Genomic DNA, 23,140 nt, shown 5'->3' with positions numbered 1-23,140 from the left:
AATTTACCAGGGAGGCAGACATCAAACAACTAACCACAGAGTTATTTAATTACAGTATCATATAGCTACAGAACACAGCCTGACCTTGTCTGGGGTTAAGGGAAGCCTAGAGAAAGCGACTTGGAACAGAGCTTTGAAGGATGAGGTGCGGTAAACAAAAACTAGAAGACAGAGGGAACAGCATGGGCAAAAGCCTGTGTGGTAGAAAAGACAGCCCCAGATGAGTCATACATCCAGAACACAAACACAAACCCCAGAGCAGGAACGAGAAGAGAGACTGGAGGGTGGCAGGCGTCTGATCGGGCAAAGCCCTGGAGGCCGTGGTAAGAAAGTGTGTCTGTATCCAAAAAGCAGTGAAAAGTCACAAAAGAAGAATAGCACAGTCACTTCTAGATGCTCGATACACACTCAGTGGATGAAGGAAAAAAAAAGCCAATCAATAAATGGTGCAACAGCCACGATTTGATCTTGAGGGATTCTAAAAAATAAGAAAGGAGGTACTCTGGAACTTATTCTTCCACAGTAACAAGGATAACGGTTGCAAGTCTTACCTTTCCATCAAAGAAGTGATGGTTAAACATGTTATAATGGCAAAAGCTATCTTCCATATAAAACTGTGAATACCTGTAAAATAATTTATTACTGTAGTTATTTCCCCAGTTATGGCTATGTAGTAAGTAAATACAAACTAAGTTTTAAAACCATAAAATCACACCCTTAATAAAAGCAACTTCATCATTCCTTAGTTTCTTGAAATAAAGAATACTTTCCCAAACTCTCAGGGAGTCAGTAACAATGAATGAATATCAAACTTAAATTATGTTCCCAAGTCAATAAACCAGTGAGAAAACTACAGAAGACTCACATACAAAATTCACATGTTCCTTCAAACTACAGAATTATACAGAAACAATGATATTACTGATAGATTGTTATACAATTTAAGTTTGAGATGGGCTGGCAATTAAAATACATCTCTCATACTTAATAATTTCAAGAAAAACACTGAATCAACATTTTGGCTCAACAGCTGTTAATTATTTTCTTCTGTGGTTAACAAAAAAAATATTTAATACAAAGCATTTCTTGTCTATTGCAGATTAGCTCAATAAAATATGCTTCTCAATATATAAGAAAAATAAGCATGTGCATTTCATATTTACTGAATTAGTGCCAGGAAAGAGAGATATTTATTTACTGATTGAACAATTTTATTCTTCTAAGATACTACTTTAAAATGCAATCAGTAATGAATGAAAGTACCAGCTTTGGGCATTAACATTTTATAAATTTTTGCTAATTTACTAAAAATTCATAGCAATTATGGTTTAAATTTGCATTTATTTGATTTCTTACAAGACTGAGTTTTCTTTACACCTTAATTGTATTTGTATTGTCTGTCTCTGCATCTTCCCCCTTTTTATGTATATGGGTCTTGTTAGCTCTTGCTGAATTCTGAATTTTTTGTATAATATCAGGATAGCATCGTGAACCTCCAAAATTTTGCTATAAACAATTCACACACAAACCACACTATCCTTGTACAGAATCCATAACCTAGTGGAAAGAATCCAGGGGCACATGCTTATTTATACAACTTCTTTAACCAAATCGTGAGAGTGACACTGCTTCTACTTCTCCCTTACTGCCCATAACTGACTTGCCACCCATGATGAGCATGTAGTCTAATGGACAGACCTGCTTTATCCCTTTCATATTACACTATGGTTAAAAGTTATACAGGTTCTGTAGTCAGACAGTCTGGTTTCAAACACTGGGTCTTGGGGGGCCTGGGTGGCTCAGTCGGTTAGGCATTCAGCTCTTGATTTTGGCTCAGGTCATGATCTTGGGGTTGTGGGATTAAGCCCCACACAGGGATCTACACTCAGCTTATCCCTCTCCCTCCCCTTCTACTCCTTCCTATATTCTCTCACACACTCTCTCTCAAATAAAACCTTAAAAAACAAAACAAAACACTAGGTGTCTCACTATTACCTATGTAACCTTAGTCAGTTAATTATCCTACCAGAGCCTCATTTTCTTCATCTACAAAATGGAAAAAAATAATAGTGTCTTACTTCATTGGACTTGGTAAGTATAAATGAGAAAATATATGTAAAGTGTTTAATACAAAGCAACTACATAGCATATACTGAAATGCTAGGCATTGCTACTTTAATAAGTATCGGCTATAAAGATTTACGTCTTAATGCCCCTCGTTAGGGAATTACATTTATGTCCAAGCAAAATTTCTCCTCCTATAACCCATTTCTTCTTGTTCTATAGAGACAGAAGAACAGCTGTTCATTCTAAGTACAATGTCCCCTAATATCATTTGAGATACTGTCAGTACATCTGCCGATTTCATAAAACATAAATTTGCACTGAAGAAATAAACAAAAGGTTTGGATAACTGAAAAAACATTTGAAATAGACTGTAACCTGATGAACATTCCAAAATCCTGGGAAAATGTCAATTGCCATCAATAAACAAATGTCTTCCTAATTAACTAAATTCCAAATAACGGATAATATAGATATATCAGTTATTTTATATATAAGTATATCTCAATACCAGTACCATTGTGGATCGACTATCATTTGAGGATTTTCTTCTTTCTTGCATTGCTGTTAAGTGTGAACAAAGGAAAATAGAATTCCTTTTAAAATATATTTCTACCCCCTCTCCATCTTTTTGTATTGCTTCTCAAAGATACAATAGTCTTTTTCTAAAAATTAAAAAAGAAAATTTTATTTACATAAAACTCAGCACAGCACACTTGTCCAAAACATTCTGGGCAGCAGTAGGCAGAGTCAGAAAGAGAAAAAAGCCAAGATTTCAGCTCCGAGTTTCCATCAAATACAAACAAGGGAGCATAATTTTTCATATTTTAAATTATGAAAAATCACTGAACATTACCCTCTTAAAATGAAATTGGCCTCGAAGAATTATTCTCTGTATTGAATAAGGCAAACAAAACCAATCAGAAATGCATGCACTTGAAAACTGGAAAAGGACATTCATTTAATTTGGCCATTCATTCTCTTTAAATGAGAGTCAGTTACCAAGTGTGAAACATGCTCTATACACAGGAAATGTAATCAAGAGCTGAATAAAATTAGTCCATGAAATGAACCTAAGAAATCCATTTTTTTGATATAACTTCATTTGGATGATAGTTTGCCAAATAGAGTTTCACATCTTTCATGCTAAAATTGGAGCATATAAAAATCCATCTTAGCAAATGTTAACTTCATATCTTAGACCCCCTAAAGAGGATATTTATAGCATATGTAACATTGGAGCTGGGGTAGTTCTCTGAAGCCTTGGACAGACCTTTTGTAGGCTGACGACAAACTAAAGTCAAAGTGCCCAAAGTAACTACTTGCTGTATATCTATATACACATAGGAATACACACATACTCTATATCACATAGGAATTTGTTCCTGATTTAATTGTGGTCCTTGTGAAAAATCTGAAGCTACTCCATACCCCACAATATCGTCAGTACAGGCAACAGACTGTTCACTCTGGCCACTAACGTGTTTCAATAAAATGAAATCTCTCTCTCTTTCTCTTTTTAATTTACTGGGACGAGTCACAGGAGAGGGAGAGAGAATACCAAGCAGGCTCCACACCGGCCCAATGTGTGGTTCAGTCTCATAACCCTGAGATTATGACCTGAGCCGAAACCAAGAGTCAGACACTCAACCGAATGAGCCACCCAGGCACCCCAACGAGCTCTCTCTTAATACCCAATGTCAACCTTTTACAGAACTGACTCCGTATAAAAGAAGCTAAGCTAACTATTACAATACCTTCAGTTTTTATTTACAACATATACACAGAAGTTTATAGATACAAAAAGAAAAAAGTATCAGTATATTCAATAAGTTACAAAATAACTTTATCCACATCCCCCTACTCTGTCCAGGAAATTTTAATATACAGGCTCAAGAAAGATAAAACTAAAAGACATATAGCTTAAATTTAGAGTTAAGGGTCCATGTAAATCTTACAAATTAAAAGTAATTCAGCTATGATGGAGAGTTCTGGTGACTGGCTGTAGAACAACGTGAAGTTCTTCAACTTACTTAACACTATTGAATTGCACACATAAATAACTAACGTGGTAAATTTTAACCAATGTGTGTTTTATCACCGTTTTTTAAAAAATAAATCAGGACGCTAGGAATGAACAATACAAAATGAAATGTTTAAAAAAATTTAATTTTTAATAGTCTAGTATCCAGAATCTATTTACTTTTCAACTTAACAAAAACAAAGACAAATAACCAATTAAAGAACGGACAGTTGAATAGACACTTCTCCAAAAAGATAAACAAATGGCCTATAAGCACATGAAAAGATGTTCAGCATCATGAGCCATTAATAAAATGCAAAACAAAATCACAATGAGATACCACATTAGAAAGACAACAGGGGTGCCCAAGAGGCTCAGCTGGTTAAGCTCACCAAGCTGAGCTTGATTTCAGCTCAGGTCATGATCTCAGGGTCCTGAGATCAAGCCCTGCATTGGGCTCCATGCTATGCATGGAGCCTGCTTAAGATTCTTTCTTTCCATCACCCTCTGCCCCTCCCCCTGCCTGCCTGTGTTCATTATCTCTCTCAAAAAAATAAGTAATTAATTTATTTAAAAATACAGATAGACAATAACAAGAGCTGACAAGAATGTGGAGAAATTGGAATCTGGATATATTGCTGGTGGAAATGTAAAATGGTAGTCACCTTAAAAAATAGTTTAGCAGTTCCTCAAGAAGTTAAAAGTAGAGCTACCACGTGACGCAGCAATTCCACTCCTAAGATAAATACCTGTTATGGGTTGAACTGTAACTCTTCAACGTTAATCTACTGAACCCCTAATCCCCAGTATCTCAGACTATGACTGTATTTGAAGACCTTTTAAAAAGGTAATTAAAATAAAATGAGGTTATTAGGGTTGTCTGTGATGCAAGATAACTGGTGTTCTTATGAAAGAGGAAATCTGGACCCACAAAGAGAAACTGGGGATGTACACACACAGAGGACAGACCATGTTAGAATACAGTGAGAAGAAGGTCACCTGCAACCAAAGGAGAAGGACCTCAGAAGTCACCAAACCTACTGATACCTTGATCTTGAATTTCTAGCCACCGAACTGAGACAATAAATTTTTGTTGTTAAAGCCACCCTATCTATGGTTATTTTGTTATCGCAGCCCTAAAAAATTCGCACAATACCCAAGAGATAATAAAACCTACATTCACACAAAATCTGCACACAAATGTTCACAGCAACATTATTCAAAAGAACCAAATGTGTAAGTGACACAAATGTCCATAAACTGATGAATGGATAAACACAATTTGGTATATCCTTATAAGGGAGTGTTATTTAGCCATAAGAAGGTATAACTTGATGAACCTTGAAAATACTACATTAAATGAAAGAAGCTAGATACTAAAGGCCACATATTGTATGAATGCATTTTTATGAAATATCCAGAATAAGCAAATCTATAGAGACAGAAAGTAGATTAGTGATGGCCAAGGGCTGGGGGAGAGGGGAAAGAGACGAGGTCACTCATGGGGACCATGATGGATACACCATCAAAGATGATGGAAATGTTTGGAATTATGTAGTGGTGATGGCTGCACAACCTTGTGAAGAATACTAAAAACCTCTTTCTTCTATGTGAAATATGTCTCAATTTAAAAGACAAAAATATGCCTGATATTTGGTGGGGGAAAAAAGACTGATTTTACTTTTTAAAATGTTTATATGCATAAAAAAGGTCTAAAAAGCCAAAATCCATAATGTTTTGGGTGACAGAATAAAAGACCATGTCTCTTTAATAAGCTGCTATTAAAAAAAAAAAAAAAGTAAACTGGAGATCCTTGAAATTTGAACAAGTCAAGATGAATCACTGATTTTTTTCTAGTTTGTGTAGAAACCAGTCCACCACAACTAGCTTAGAAAAAACTTGAATGAAATAAAAAAACAAACTGTGTGGTAACTTCAAAGAACGGTACTATTAGAAAAACAACCCTGTACCATTTTCACTGAAGTAAAAGTCCCAAAGGTAGGAAGGTGAGTGCTGCTGACAACTGATACACATGTTAACTAATTCAGTTTTGGACACGTGACGTGTGTGTGTGTGTGTGTGTGTGTGTGTGTGTGTGTGTCTCCCCTGCACCTATGGTCAGAGAGGGTTTCCTTTGGTGAACCCACTCAATGTGTTTGGTCAGGGCTGCCAGGGAATTCTACCTGTGAGGCCACAGAGAAGGTTCTGGAATAGGCATACAGCTCCAGCCAAGCCAGTTCCTCCCTGGAGCTGTGCTGCGGGGGCTCTCAGGAAAGAGAGCTGTCTCCTAGACAGTTGAGCTGAAATCTGCTGCCACCAAAATCCCTGGCAGTGAGTGGGAAGTAAATGGTAGCATAAAGCCAATCCCGAGAAAGAACGAGAGGCGGAAAGAGAAAGATGCAGCCAGAACAATACCAGGCAAGGCCCAGGACCTCGCCTGAATGGAGGCCTGCTAGATCCTAGGCTCCAGTCATGTGAGCCAATACGTCCTATCTGACATAAATAGATCTCCAGGCTCCAAGGAAAGGTGCCTGATGAAGGAGAGCCTTATTCCAAATATATGAATAACCTGTAAACCCATTGCTGACTCATGTGAACCTTTGTGGAACAGGCATGGGGGAAAATGGGGAAAGGGAGAGACATTAGGACAAGAGAGAAATGGGCCACATAAAAAAAACTTCTATACAAATTTAAAAGCAAGTTATTCCCAGAGGGTATCTTAATTTTGGAGCCAAAATGACTGGGTTTGAATCCTGACTTGGCCACTCATCACTGTTAGGTCAAGTTATTTCACCTCTTCGTACCTTGACTTTCACATCTGGAAAACGAGGAGGATAACAGCACGTACTGTACAGGGGAGACTCTTGTGAGGACTGACTGAGGGAGAGCAGGGTTTCACCCAGGACCAGCACTCAGTGCGAACACCCAATGCAAACACCAGCTACTGTTTGCACTGTTATGATAAGAACCCCAGAGTTAAACTTCTACCTTTAAAATAATACACTGACAATAATTTAACAGTCATTCTTTAGGAAAGGAATGTGGTATTTAAAACAAGAATCTGATACATCTATCCAGTGGAACGTCAATACAGCCTCGAAAGGAGTAAAGTACTGTTCCATTCCGTGAGCTGGATGAACACAGCGGCACATGGAAGAGGCCACAAGCACAGGTCACATATGGGGGTTGCCATTTACAGGACACACACAGAACCGACAGACCCACAGGGACAGAAGCCAGATCACTGACCATCACAGCAAGTGGGGAGAGGGTTTCTTTTCGGTGTAATGGAAATGTTCCGGAATTGGATGGGGGTGATTACTGCAAGACATAATGAATATACCCCAAACCACTGGCACATACACCTTAACTTGGTGGGTTTTCAGTGCACTGTGTCTCAATTTAAGACTTCAAACAACTGCAGAAATTAGGAAAAGTACTTCAAGTTTACAGGATCCCAGAGACTGTGGGTGGACACATCTGCTTCTAAATTATCACCTAAAGGGCCACGTGTGCTCCTCTCTGTTTGTCCCAACACATCAGATGTTATTTAATTCTGACCTTCTCCCTCAGACTCCAGCTGTCTGCTAATCTTCTGCTTTAAGACCTATTTCCTGATTGAAATCAGGCTATATCCAGTGAAAGCCAATATGCACATCATCTGGTAAAATGTGTTTTACCAGATGAATAAAATGTGTTAAAGTAAAATACAGTAAAAGAATTAGAATAAAATGAATTAAAATAAATAAATATACATATGCATTAAATAAATATATTAAAACATGATGAAACAAAATCCTGGGAGAAGTTCAGATTTATTTTTGAAAAATAAGTGTATGAGAGGAAATTTCAGTCAGTAAGAATTTATCTCTAAATTACAAGCCCAAGTCAATGAGACACATTCACTGAAAAAATTTAGGAAGCACACCCAACAACAACAAAAGAAATCCACTGCCTTTCTGTTTGAAATATGGAAGATTACAAGGGGAGTTTATATGACTAAAAAGGTGGCTTCTAACCAATTACTACTTCTGAACAGTAAAGGACTGCAACAGGTAATAAACAACAAATAAGAGAAAAACATTAAACAGAAACAGGAGACAGTGAACAAGAATAAATATCAGACTTTATAAACCTACCTAAAATCGATATCCAATAAAAGGCTTTTAATGTTAGACTTCTTTTCACCTGATGCTTTCAATCTGATCAGCTCATGCAACCTAAAACAATTCATGAAAGCAAACTTAATGAGGAATCACAAATGCCACAGATAATAAGCAAATAAATCAAAACAACCCCACCAATGTTCTCCTGGTATTTCTAATATTTCAATGAAACACTGAAGAGAATTTGGCAGATATAACCAAGGTTTCGGTTTTTCAAACATTTTTTTAAAAAGGTAGAACTTATCTGAAAAAGAGGAGTCTAAAACGATAAGCAATTAAAAAATCAAATCAGAAGGAATCTCCTGTCATATATCAGAAATCTACAAAGATTTCTCTGAAATATAATGTAGATTACGAACTCCTCAAGAGAGGGACTGTGCTTTATACTTCTCTTGCTTATTTGAAACTGCATGCGATTTCCCAGAACATAGTAAATAACTACATGATCATTTTTTCTTATAGTTTAAATAGTGGGGATAGTAGAAGTCTTTAAAAAATCATATAGCATACCTCGGTGTTCCAACACACAGGACTCTTGTGAATCCAAGGGTAGAAAGTAGGTCTACCAAGAACTGACAGCTCCGATCAGTGAACAGATACTGGGCATTTGTCTTCTTGTTTTCCAGTGGATAAAGAAGCTGACTGGGCCTTTTCAACTGTGTGATAGAAATATCACCTACCACCCGGTGCTCCTGATGCTTCTCCCAGTCATCTGGCAACAGCAGCTGCTGACATCCCTGACAAAACTTCCTCTGAGACAAGGACAACTCAATGAACTTCACGTACCTTCAAGACATAAGTCAACACAAAGTCACAGATTTTAAGTTTGGTGTTTTAAAGACAATTTCTGTTTGCTCTTTTTGGGAGGCACAAAGTACTATTACCTCCTAAAGAGCACTGTGTAAAGAAGCAAAGGTAAGAAAAATCTGTGGAATGTTGGCTGGAATTGATGTCTGGCTGCATACCTACAAAGTAGAAAAGAATCAGCAATTTTATAAGAATTGAGATGCTCCAATTCAGTCACTGAATGAGGATCAATATCCATTTAAAATGTGAATATAATATATTACTCAAACAACTTAGTAGTAATGGAGACTACCATCACGTTTAAATTTATTGACAAATCCATGTGTTCTAACTCTGAAGTGTTAAATAGTCTGGCTCAGTATGACAGTCATTTTAAAATGAGAAATTAAGATCATTCTTCAATTTTTTATGGCATACTTAGCAAGAAAAATTACCTCCTAGGAGAAAAAATGTTGCTACAAAGTTCCTCTATTCTTAGCTGCATGGAGGAAAGCAGTTCTGAAAAAGCTCATCCCCCAAAAGCAAGACAATATCCAAAGCCTTTAAAAAAAAAAAAACAAAAAAACCCATACTGATATCCCATTTGATCCCTTTCAAGTCATCCTCCTATCTGATTTCAAAGTTACCACTTTGGGGTTTCCCCCCCCCCCTTTCATTTTTTTTTTTTTTTAAAGATTTTATTTATTTATTTATTTGTGAGAGAGAGAGAGAGAGAGAGAGCGCGCGCCAGCGGGAGAACACAAGCAGGCAGAGCTGCAGGCAGAGGCAGAGAGAGAAGCAGGCTCCCCACTGAGCAAGGAGCCGGATGCGGGACTCCATCCCAGGACCCTGGGATCATGACCTGAGCCAAAGGCAGCGGCCTAACCAACTGAGCCACCCAGGCGTCCCCCCCCCTTTCATTTTATTAGAGATAATTAGAGAGAGAAAATAATCACAGCACATTATTTTAAAACTGCTGATTTTGTACCTGTAGTAGCAGCTATGAAATCAGAGTAAGAAACCAAAGAAAAACAAACACCAGTATCAAGGCCCGCAGCGGGTCGGCAATGTCCAAATCTAAGCACGTCGAATACTGCACTAAAGGGTTCTTAGAGTTCGAGAAGAGGCCCACAGTTTCAACTGACGAACCCCTAGAACTGCACTGGAAAAACTGTGAGCTTCACACAGAATCAAAGTGGGCTTTAAAACTTTTTATATCTAAGCACAGCTTCACTTGAAAGCACCCAAGGCAGTGACAAATCGATACTCTGAACGGCTACAGCAAAAAATAAGCTTATCGCGTCAGTAATTTACATGTTTCTATTTCCATGATAACTGTGCTTCTGACAGCTTTATCTATGGCTGGGAAGAAAAGGAAGAGCGGTATTAGGGGAAACTTTTCTAGTAATTCAAAGTAAGAATGTCAGTAGAGAAAAGAGCCCCTAAGACAGGAAATGCAGTAGAAAGAACCAGGACATTCTCCAGCAACAGAAACACTGAATTTACGATTACTACCTTTCATTATTAAAGGTAAAGAGTTGAAGGCTTCCACATCCAGCCATGATGGAGTCAGAGACCAGATTTACCCATCGTGGCCCTCAAAAAATTTTTAAACAGACAAAACATATGAAAGTACAGTTATAACATAATGGACGACAAGCAGCCCCAACAGTGAAGAGGAAAAGGGAACACATGAGGGACTGCGACACCTGCCCAGTTTACTGCCTGTGGAGAGCTGGTGACACGGGCACAGAAAACCCAAACACAGCTCAATGACTTGACCAGGCAGAGTTAAGAAGTGCTGGAGGCAAGGGAGGGTGGAATCCACAAGGCCGAGTACTGGAGAAGATACATGTGGAGTCCACAGGCCAGAAAGCAGGCCACTGAGAGGGAGCTCCACGGTTTGCCAAGATTCCCCTCAAGTCTGTCGCTGAGTATTGAGCAGCATGTGCATGTGAAGAAAGACCCCAGAGCGAGGGAGAGAACCGCTGGAGAGGAGCAGGCGGAACAATCACCAGATACCCAACAGGACACAGAATGGTTCCAATCAACAAACCAGAATGAAGAAATCTTCTAAGACACAAGCATCAGGTACAGTGCTAAGGAGGGTAATTGCCTCAGAGTGGGGAGCACGTAGCCCTACCCTCCAAGGTGCCCCAGTCTTGCCAAAAAGCTTAAAAGATAAGCCTTTAAAAGCAAGGAACAACAAACCTTTTCTGTACAGGATCAGGTAATAAATCTCAAGCTTGGCAGGCCATCTGGTTTCTCGGTCTCATCCACTCTGTGACTGTAGCACAAAACCCAGTGTTACTGAACAGGCCTGACCACAGCTGGCCCTCGCCCTGCAGTTTCCTGAATCCTGCTCCACAGTATCAAACTATAGCCAAGTAACAACGGCATTCCAGGAATGAAGCTCAAAGATATGGAAAGAAATAAAAACTCCCCAGGATACAAGAAGGTAAAATGGACACTGCTAGCACTGAATCAAGTATTATCAGGTATGTAAGAAACAGGAACACATGACCCATGGCTAGGGGCACAACACCAACAATCAGTTCCAACTAAGTCCGAAATGACAGAGATGCTATGATCAGTAGACAGAGACATCAGAGCCATCGACTGTAACTATACTCCGTATGTTGAAGTGGTAGAAAAAAGCACGAGCCTGTTAAGTAAAAACACAGAAAATATTAAAAAGACCCAAATCGAACTTAGAAGTTTTTTTTTAATTGTCTGAACTGAAAAATACCCTAGATGGGATTAATAGCAATTTAGATATTACAGAGAAAAGATCAGTGTATATGAAGGCACACAGCCTTAGAAATTATCCAAAATGAAACATCAAGGGACCAAAATACATGAAAATGGACCCCCAAGAGGAGCAGGCAGAAAAACTTTTGAAAAAATTATGGCTGAAATTTTCCAAAAATTACATCAAAAGATTGAAGAAGCTCAGAGAACCTCAAGCACAAGAAACATGAAGAAAACTACAATGATGCCTCATAATAAAATTGTTCAAAATCAGTGAGAAAGAGAAAATCTTAAAATCAGAAGAAATAAAGACATGTACAGAAACAAAGATTAAGAACAATACCAGATTTCTCACTGGAAGCAATGCAAAAAAGAAGACAGTGGGGCAATACCAATTCCACACAAACCCTTCCAATACACTAAAGAGGAAAGTACAGTTCCCAATTCCTTTCATCAGGCCAGCATGACCCCAATACTAGACCAGAAAAAAAAAAAAATTGTAAGAAAAACAAAGATGAATAAACCTCATAAACACAAACTCAGAAACTAATAGAGTTTTAGCAAATCAAAACCACAGTATATAAAGTAACAGACCATGACCAACTGTAGGTTAGCCCAGGATTGACAAGCTGCTTCAATGTTTGCATTCGATCAACATAAGCCACCATATTAACAATCGTTAAAAAAAAAAAAAAAGATCATCTCATCAAGTGCAGAAAAAAAGAACTTGACAAAAATCACTCATTCACGAGAAAGATTCTCAGAAAACTAGGAAGAGAACTTCTACAACCTCATAAAGGGCATCTGAGAAAAACCTATAGTTTAAGACCATACTGGTAAAAGACTGAACACATTCCTCCCAAGACTGGGACACAAGCAAAGATGTCTACTTTTACTATTTCTATTCAACACTGACCGGGGATTCCAGCCACTTTGATAAGACAAGAAAAAGAAATAAAAGGCAGAGATTGGAAAGGAAACATAAAAATTTTATCCACAGGGTTATCTGGCTGGCTCAGTCATTAAGCATCCATCTTCAACTCAGGTCATGACTCCAAGATCTTGGGATCAAGACTCACATCGGGCTTCCTGCTCAGTGGGAGGCCTGCTTCTCCCTCTCCCACTCCCTCTGCTTGTGTTCCCTCTTTTCCTGTGTCTCTCTCAGTCAAATAAATAAATAAAATCTTAAAAAAAAAGTTTATCCACAGACAACATGATCTCTTATGTAGGAAGTCCTGAAGAAATATTATTAAGAAGTTGCTACAACTAGAAAGTAAGCTCATCAAGATTACAAGATAAAAGATTAATATACAAAATCAACTGTATTGCTTACAGACTGGCTAATTTGCACGTTATCAATCTTAAAATCACACAAAGTGAATAACCAGACATTATCTATGTAATACAAAAGGAAATATACACCATTACTTATAAAAGAATACTGTCCCCTAAAACTGAACACAAGTCTGATGATACTGCTACAAGAAATACAGGGATAGAATAAATGTTAAACATTACAGCATATAATCAACAAACCCAGAATGTGAGGAATTCTATAGGACAAATTACTCTGTTTCTTCAACAAATGATTAAAGATACCAACCGATTACAATGCATAAACCCTGTATGGACCTGATTAGAAAAACCAATTATAAAATGGCATTTATAGGGTAATCAGAGAAATGTGAATACTAATCACATGTTATATATTAAGGAATTGTTCATTTTTCAGGTATTTTTAATAATATTGTAATTATGTTTTTTTAGAAAGCCTTATTTCTTGAGATACATAGGAACATATTTATGGGTAAAATTATACATATCTACACTGGAAGTCAGGGTAGAAGGTACAGGTGAAATAAAATTAGCCACATACTGATGACTGATAAAGCTGGGTGTGGGTGTAGGGGATTCTTTATACTGTTCTCTCTGCTTCTGTGTATGCCTAAAATTTTCCATAATAATTGATTTTAAAAAGTGCTTTAAAGAAAAGGCAAGAATTAAATTCAAAGAAAACAAGCAAAGATGACCCCAGAAAATACTAAGCAAGAAATGGGTTGTATTCAGCCCAAAATTACATGCAATTTGGTTTTTCATTCTTTGGCAACAGGAATATAATCTGGGAAATTTCTCAGAACTGAAGAACATGAGTTTCCAGTTTGAAAGGATTTACTCAATACCCAGCAAAAGAGAATATAAAAGACTCACATCAAGATAGGTAATCATGAAATGTCAGACCCACAGGAATAGTAAGATTCTTAAAAAAAAAAAAAATGACAAAGGGATCAAACAGATCACAGCTTATTTATGAGATCAGGAATGAACCTTCTGAACTTAAACTTCTCAATAGCTACAATGAATACAAAAGTAAATGGAACCCTGCTTTCCAAATTCTGAGGGAAAAATATTTCCAACCTAGAATTCCATCCATCTGTAGAGGGATCAACCAAGTATCAGCCTGGAGAAGTTTTTTCAGAAACACAGATTTCAAAATTGTTGGGTGGTAAAAATCAGGTTGGCCTCAGATTTCTACAATACCAAATTTAACTCTAGAACAGTGTTCCTCACAGAGTGGCCATGCACTAGTGCTGGCAGTTAACTGTTACCAGTTCCTGATGAGACAAAGACAGATATTAAGAGTCTGTGTTTAGAAATTTTTATACCAATCAGAGCACTTTTATGCGTATTCAAACTAATAAAAAATGTGGGCTTGTAGTTTGTATGTATTCTCTTTTCTTTCATTTAATTTCCTAGTAATTTATTTTCATTATATTTACAGAAGTATCTGATCTTAATGGGTAGGGAATAAAAACAAGAACATAATACAAGCACACAATAGACTGATCCTTTCACAGAGATCATTTAAGAAATACTACTGTGGAGGCCTTGAAGCAATCCTGCATTTGTTCCAAGGAAAATATGTAATCTGAATAATTCTATAGCTGGATCAGTGCCATTCAAGAATAAAGGAAGGAAATAAATATTTTGGAACTTGGGAGAACTCAGGTTTATGTAGTCATAGAATCTGGGTCCTTAATGAAAAACCTTCAGGATAGCTGGGTACCAGGTAAAGGGCCATTCCAGACTGGAGCATTTCTGAAAGCCCTGGGATGGATTTCTCTAAGATGATGAAACCAATGGATTATGCTATATCTGAATGTTCTTAAAGGATTCAGACATCTGAGTTTGCAGTTGAAGTAGTGATATGTACATAAATAAGCAAACAGCAGCTATAATAATAAAAAATCCAAGTCTATTATTAACTCCAAAAAAAACAAAAAGTTGTGTAGGAAAGAAAAAAACTTACTTTGATTTATTACACAGTTTAGCTCTGAGCAGCATGTAAGGGTTATAATAATGCAAACAATAAAATATGAATCTAACTAAAATTATGATATAACCATATACAAATGGGGTAGGAAAAAGGCATAGGATTATGGGGAGGTGGAGGTGGAGGGGAGAGGGCAGGAGAAGAGAGAAAGAAAGATAAACCCTCAACTTCCACAGGAAATAGATAATTCACAACTTGATAAATCAAGAAGTAGCAATATAAGCATGTTTTCTATTTCACAGACAGGAAGGTAAAATTCTAAACTAATTAGCCAGAAGAGCTGACTATAGTTGCTTCTGGGGAGGGGGAAATGCACAGGTGGAGACAGGGGTATTGTTCTCTGCAAAGCCTCTATTTGTTTTTGAACGATTTGATTCCATTGCCACATACAGATTTCATTTTTTTACTGAAATTTAATTCATGAACCATATAATCACCTTTTTAAAGTATACAATTTAGTGATTTTTAGAATGTTCATGAAGTTGGGTAACCATCACCACAATCTCATTCCAGAACAATCTCATCACCTCAAAAAGAAACCTTGTACCATTCAGCAGTCACTCCCCTTTCCCCGACCCCCAGCCTCTAACAACCACTAATCTACTTTCTGTCTCAATAGATTTGCCTGTTTTGGATATTTCATGTAAATGGAACCATATGATAGCAACACAGGATTTTGATTTCAAATTTTTGGTTAATATAGGACTTTTATTTAAAAAGCAAAAACCACTAGAGGATGAATTCTAGCCAAATAGGAGATCAATGAAGGAACTACAGCAAAGGGGCCATCAGTAAGTACCAAATCCATTTAGCTACAGAATGAAAACAGAACAATATGGGTATTATAGTTACAGTATAAAATGTAAATAATATAAATCCAAATATAAGAGGTGGGGGAAGTCCCAGAGAAAGTGGGAGATGCTGTAAGTATACTGATTTTCTCATGGTCAGAGTCAAAGGCCAAAAGACATTTAAAATAGAAAAATCAAGTAAAAGCTGTAAGCAATATTCAAAGGCATAAAGGTTATCCTTAAAAAGAAATAACCAAAACTGGATAGTGATTGTAGAGAAAGAGATCAGAAGATGAAATATAAGTTTATCATTTCTCATTTTTAGATGTATGAAGACAATCTAAAAAAAAAAAAAAAACATTTAAATATAGCATAAAAAGCTACAAAGGCAATTATAAGAACAAAAACAAAAGCAAAGAAAAAAAGAAACATATTAAAAAGAGAAAACATATACCACACAGTGAAAGAGCAAAGAGAAGCAAGGAAACCAGAAAGCATAAAATAATACAGCAAAACCAAGATCAAGCACATCTGTTATATCCAGTCTGCAAATGAGCTAAATCTACCCATGAAAAGAAACCCCGATGGACCAGATCACAAAGCAAAATCCAACCATCCCATTTCATCACTTCTAAGACGCACATTTTCACATTTTAGCATCTACAACATAGAGATAGGATATATAATGCCATCAGCCAGACTGAGGTCATGACGTAGCTGGGATGGTCCCCCAATGTGCAAACCTGTCCCAGCCCTTCATGCTGTCATCTCTTCGACTCAGCACAGCAGACTGTTGGAACTACAAGCGAGTAGGGTGTATTGTTGGGTGGTAAAAATCAAGTTGGCCTCAGACTTGAAATTGAAATTGATGCATCAATTTCAGTCCCAAAACACAAAGGTATCATACATGCAGTCAGGAACCACAATCGAGCAACAGAGTGTACGTTTGATTATTAGGGAAGCAAATACTCACCCTTGAAAGAATGACAACAATCAAGGGCTTTACAGGAAAAAAGAGAGGGAAGATCCCCATAGACAGAACTGTGTCAGGTTCTGTTACTTAAACGCAATCAGAAGGACTGCCTCGCCCTCACCTCGTGATGGCCACTGAGGGCAGAAGCTGCCAAATCACCAGGAAGAGATGAAAGACCGTTTGAAACCATGAAGGACCGGGGTATAATTTGCTCATACGCAGGACTGTCTGACAGCGCTTAGGTCTCCAAGTTTAATCGCTTTTAAACAAAGGGAAAAAAAATACTGTTAAATGAACCTCCACTTATATATCTTTGTGCCTTGTCAAAACTGTTCCTCAGAAAGCTTTCCTGCTAGTTTATTAACCTTTTCCTGACAAAGGATAAACAGAGATCTCGTGCGTACTTCTTTCTATTCAAAATCACATCATAATCATTCAAGGACACTGCTTTAAATTTTGCACTCAGAAACAAGCCTTTTTCGAAGTACGGGAGGAAGAACACGCGAGTGGAAGGCTGAGGCTTACTCAGCGCCACCTCCTCGTTGTCCTTTCTGCACAGACCCGGGGTGGGCAGAAGAAATCCAGTCTGCCACAGGGCTCAGCATGATTCACAATTTGCAGGCTAGCATTTTGAAATGTCATTTTTATTGATCCCCGTTTGATGTTCCATTTGCCTTTCCTAGAGTAGACGAATTATGTTTATGGCATTTCCCTAATAGCAGACCTTAAAAATCTGAGTTTAAATGAGCTCTGAAAACACATAACCAAATGAAATATCAACTAAACAAAACTATATGGATGCACATAAATTAATACTTATTTTAGCATGAAAATAGATCTTCTCTAAGACTTCATAGGTCACAATAAGGTGCCAACATACTACATAACAGAATAACATTTCAAGGGATAACAGGCAGCTAACAACTATAAAGAAAGTCAAATCTCAGACACAAAAGGTAAATCTGTCAACTGAGCACATGAAATATAAAGCATGGTTCAAAGAGTGAGATTAAAAAAATGAATTATCAAATCCCATTCTGTAGCACCTAGACATCTGTGGAGCAGTCCCAGCTCTGTCATAAAAATCAAGTAACACGGGCCCATTTTTCTTGCTTGCTACCATAATTCCTTTCTAAAAATTTGGAAGAGAAATTACATGTGTAAAGCTATTGTGACTCCACAGTGACAGATGAAGGCTTGCATTATAGAAGAGAAATCATGTTTAAATGCATTTTAATACTTTCAAATGGACTACATATTTCATAATATAATTTATAAATGAGTTGTAGAAAGTTAACTTCGAAAACAGTTACAATCTCGAGTAACAGTACACCATTCTTAGGCTCCTTTACACACAAGGATGAACAGCTAGTCTCAATTCTCTTACCTAAGAGAATAGGTAACTTAATAACATGGAGTAAGTCCGTTAGTAAACTTTGGATTTTAAAAAGCCAAAAGCTTAAATTTTTAGAGGAATGACTGATTTCAAATGTTTTACTCCACAGAAAGCCCCTAAGCAAGCATGACAGCATCAATCACAAAGGGGGGCAGCGAAATCAGTGATACTACCTGTCAAAAAGCTTCAACTTCTCCCAATCCTCCAAGACCTGTTCAAGTCTCATGTCCTTAAACTGTACTGATCAGCGATGGCACAAGGTAGCAGCATCGTTGCTGACTTTCTAGAGCACTCGGTTTTTCTTATCACTATTTTCCATGTTTAGCATGTTCTTCTTAGCACTGCATTATCTTTATATATCTCAGTCCACTAGTAGCATTTTAAGTTCTTCTTGAGTCCTCAAAGAATGAATACATGGATGGAAGGGAGGGAGGGAGGAAGGAAGGAAGGAAGGAAGCAAGCAAGCCTGGGTAACAAAATCCAAGGTTAATGAGTTACAGATGATTTAAAATGATGATTTAAAATATTAAGATATGCTCTCAAGAATCAACACTAGATTAGAGATGAGAGTATGACCTCCAAGAAATAGACTTTTGAAAATTCTTTAATATTTCACATTTTAGCCAGTTTTTTTCTAATTAACATGAAATATGAATTTCCAAAATTACTATCAAAAAAACACACCCTGGCATTACAAAGACAGAACAGTGGTTTAGCTCCAGACTAAAATTTGGTTACACAAGGAAACAAGATCACCTAGATTTCTTACAGAGTTTAATTGAATCATCAATATCCTTAAGTCATAACATAAAAACAGGCTTATCAGATAAAATCCGTAACGCAGAGTACAGGAGATTATGTACACATAATTATGTACACAGGACCTTGTCAAACAAACAAACAAACTTTGGTACAGGTAAAAAAAGTCAGGAGAAAATACTACAAAATGAACAAGGTGATGGGTTCAAAAGGAAAAACCACCAATGACGTTTTTCTGCTTTCTACTTTCTGCATCTTTGATATTCCATTTTATGTCATTATGATAATCTCATTATATCTCTATATAACTCACGTTTTAACTTCTTAAATCTCCTTAAATCATTACACATCATATGTTAATTACTATCTGCTTTTATGCTTAAAAATAACATTTTAGAATCAGAGGCGTAAGTCGGAGTCACTGCTAAGTCATTTTAGCAGTAAGAGCTTAATGAAGTCACTCAACTTCTCCAGGCCTCAATTTTCTCATCTAAGTAAACTACCTTAGCAAGATTAAGTAATTCTCATGTCAAACACAGCACACTAGCCAGCTCACAGTAGTGCTAAATTTACAATTCCCTTGTAAATATGTTTTGTTGTTGACTGAATTTCCATGTAGTAAGTAGTTATCACTGATTAAGTACTTGGGTTAGGAGTGATCGAGTTATCTTAAGAAACAGCCTACTCCATCAAAAGACTTCAAAATGTAAAAAGTTCAAGAAGGTATTTTTAATAGAGCCCAGCTCTCCTTTCCACTTAACGTAGAAAAGACCTCAGAATTCTAACCCAAACCAGGGGCTTCTTAAGGAGCCTCTCCAAGCATACACAAATAAGGCCTATGACATAGGAAGAGGTGGCTTTTCACATGTCTCCAAAGAGTTGAATCTAGGATTCAACTCCCAGCCACCCCATAAAACATTTCAACAATGTAGCTTTTTAAAAAGTGATGTTTACAGCATTCAAAAAATGTTTTAGTTTTATTAGTATTTCAAAAAAGAAATAGTACGGTAAATCTTCCTAACAGTGGATATAACAATGGATTCCTAGCTATATTACCAAAAAGCAAAGAAAACAAAAGCAAAAATCTGATAAATTGGGACTTCATCAAATTTAAAAACTCTGGTGCATCAAAGAACATCATCAAGAAAGTGAAAAGGCAATCTACAGAACAGGAGAGAGCTTGTACAAATCTTGCATCTGTTAAGGGCACAAATCCCTTAACATATCAAGAACTTCCGTGACTCAACAACAAAAATGACAATCCTATTAAAAATGAACAAAGGACTTGAATAGACATGTCTCCAAAGAAGATACACAAATGGCCAATAAGCACACAAAGAAAATCAAGATCATTACTCATCAGGGATCCAAAATTCAACACCACAATGACATATCACTTCACAACTACTAAGATAATTAAAGAAAAAAAAAAACAGAAAATAGTAAGTGTTGACAAGGATACGGAGAAAGTGGAACCCTGGTACATTGCTGGTGGGACATGTAAAATGGTGCAGCCAATGTGGAAAAGAGTTTGGTGGTTCCCCAAAAAACTACACACAGAATTACGATATGATCCAATAATTCCACTCCTAGATATGTACACAAAAGAACTGAAGACAAAGACTCAAACAGATATTTGCCTGCCAATGTTCAGTGGAGCATTATTCACAACAACCAAAAGGGGAAAAACAACCCAAGTGTTCACTGATGGATGAACAGATCAAGATGTGGTGTATATGTATATAATAGAATATTATTCAGCCATAAAAAGAAGGAGGTTCTGACTCATACTACAACATGGAAGAACCCTGAAAACGTGTTAATAAGGCAGGCATAAAAGGGCAAATATTTGATTCCACTTACATGAGGTGGCTAGAATAGTCAAATCCACAGAGTACAGTAGAGGTTACCAGGGTTTGGGAAGAATTGGAACGAGGAGTCAATGCTTAATAATAACAGAGTTTCTGTTTGGAGTGATGAAAAGGTTTTAGAAATAGGTAATGGTGAAATTTGCACAACATTGTGGATATAATTAACACCACTGAACTGTATACTTAAAATTATTAAAATGACAAATTTTACGTAATATATATTTTACCACAATATTTTTTTTTAAATGAAAGTAAATGCAAAGGTACAGGGAAAAAGAAAACAAAAACAATAAATAAAAATGATAACACATCAGCACCTTTCCACACACTGCGTTCGGGAGAGAGGAGGCTGGCATTTTTGGTTATGAGCTTCTCGGGCAGCAAGTCTAGCTCCTGACAACTGAAAAGGAATAAAAACATCATTTAATAAACTATCAAACTTGCTACCATCCTAGAAAAACTGGTTTTGCATGCTAACATTAAAAAGCCAATTAAAGCAGCTCAATGTTGTAAACAAGCATCTGTTTCAGGGAAAAATAAAAACAGAACACATTAAACTGGGAAAGTTCTAGAGTACTATGAAGCAATACCTAACATATTAAAGCACTGCGAGATTATCTCACACATGGTGATTTTAACAGGTGTGCAGAAGTGGTAAACAAGACTGTTTTCCAATAAATCTAAGACAGCTGAAATTTTTCTAGGCAAAACTTTCCTAAACTCTAATTAGAGCTGAGTCCAAGAGGATACCACGCTCATAGCCAAATCTCTAAGTGCCTTCAGTGGTTATACAGTAGCTGTATAAAGGATGTTCAATGCAAATGTTTTTTTAAAAAAAAAAAAAAAATGTTTTTCTAAAACACTGCCTAGAATGATCACAACCTAAACTCTTTATGGAGAAATCTGTATTTGCAAATAAATAAATAAATGATCACCCAACCAGTACTGATACCTCACTGTCTTAAAAATGAATGGTATTTGAGACAGTTTACAACATCAGTACTCAGAGTAGATTAAGTTTAGAGTAAGCATAAACTCCAATCTCTCAAACCAAAAACGAAAGTATCTTCAATTATCTAAAGAGATTTACCTCACTTAATGCTCAAGTTGCATGTTTTTATTGGTTTAGACATTCTCAAATTGCCACATACTTCAAATTTTTTTTTAAATATGCCTAAGGAGTTGATATACCTTTTCATCTTCCCACTGAAAGAAATTACAGTCTTTTCTATCTCTACAGGCTGAGCAGGCATAGAATCTCCGTGTTTCTTCTTTCCCTTGGTTCACCTTTACAAACAGAAGAGTGGGTCCTAGTTCCAGAATGGGGGGAGAAAAAAAAACATGTAAAACTAGAGTCATCTACATCAAGTACCTAGTTTTTACCACCCTTAAATAAAACTTGATTTGGTTTTATGCACAATTTGTCATAATTAAGCCCACCACTCCATTTACTTTTTTTAACCTATTATATTTAGGCACTGATCACTTGAGACGTAACTCTTGAAAACTAGTCTCTGCAGAAAGAAAATGCCATTGTCAGTTGCTGTCTACGTAGTGAATGATCCGGTATTGAGACTAAAATCTGGAAGGGATCCAGAGAACGGAGCACTTTGCCACCTCCATCCAATTATCATTTCGGTGAAAATCTGGGCTTTTGGAGTTGGACACATACTCTCTACACAAATAACAGAAAAACTGGGTCTGGTTTCTGAGCAATTCATGCTATCCTTCTTCCTAACTTTTTAACATAAAAGGATAGCAAAACAACCAATGAAATCCCCCAAATACCTGACAACGGATTCACTCAGTAACATGCATCGCCTTTGCCTAGCTCGCCTCTTCCCTTGAAGGGAAAAATAAAATATAACAGCCGCGGAGCCAAAACCACCACAGTGAGGACTTTCTATGACACTTTCTTAAGTAAAGTGAAAACACTACGTCCCGGGAAAAGGGCATTTTTCGGCATCACCTGTGGTGAAAAGAGAGGAAGGTAAAAATCTGGGAAAACAGTGTGGGGGCCCTGAGAAGCCCAAGGCATCTTCAGGCTAACCTCCGCCCTTCGCGCCGGACCGCTCAGCTGAACCCAGACGCACACCCACCGTGAGGGCACAGCGGGGCGGGTGTGGCGGGATCGGAAGGAAATACCACCTCCACTCCCGAGCTTCCCTGACGACCCGAGATCCCCTCAGCCTCTACGGTTCCCAGCCAACCCCTGGGTGCCGCCATCTT

The 23,140-nt window shown here is 37.2% G+C and overlaps 1 protein-coding gene across 7 annotated transcripts in view; it reads right to left on the bottom strand.

The window, feature by feature from the left end:
* ZCCHC4 (zinc finger CCHC-type containing 4) overlaps positions 1-23,140 on the bottom strand; it is a 45,729-nt gene extending 22,589 nt beyond the window's left edge. For 4 of the 7 annotated variants that reach the window (XM_047719038.1, XM_047719041.1, XM_047719042.1 and 1 more), the window contains exons 1-6: positions 23,011-23,140; positions 22,103-22,221; positions 21,229-21,311; positions 8,764-9,039; positions 8,227-8,307; positions 552-624 (exon numbers count right to left, since the gene is read on the bottom strand). In XM_047719038.1, coding sequence (XP_047574994.1) covers positions 552-624; positions 8,227-8,307; positions 8,764-9,039; positions 21,229-21,311; positions 22,103-22,221; positions 23,011-23,137 — 759 coding nt within the window. In that variant the 5' untranslated portion in view covers positions 23,138-23,140. Of the gene's footprint in view, positions 1-551; positions 625-8,226; positions 8,308-8,763; positions 9,040-9,137; positions 9,219-21,228; positions 21,312-22,102; positions 22,222-23,010 lie in introns of all 7 variants that reach the window. The other 3 variants (XM_047719037.1, XM_047719039.1, XM_047719040.1) reach the window with 1 other exon arrangement.

This window comes from Lutra lutra, chromosome 2, assembly GCF_902655055.1.
Source record: "Lutra lutra chromosome 2, mLutLut1.2, whole genome shotgun sequence".
NCBI classification, from domain to species: Eukaryota; Metazoa; Chordata; class Mammalia; order Carnivora; family Mustelidae; genus Lutra; species Lutra lutra.
This window is presented reverse-complemented; position numbering and strand designations above follow the sequence as displayed.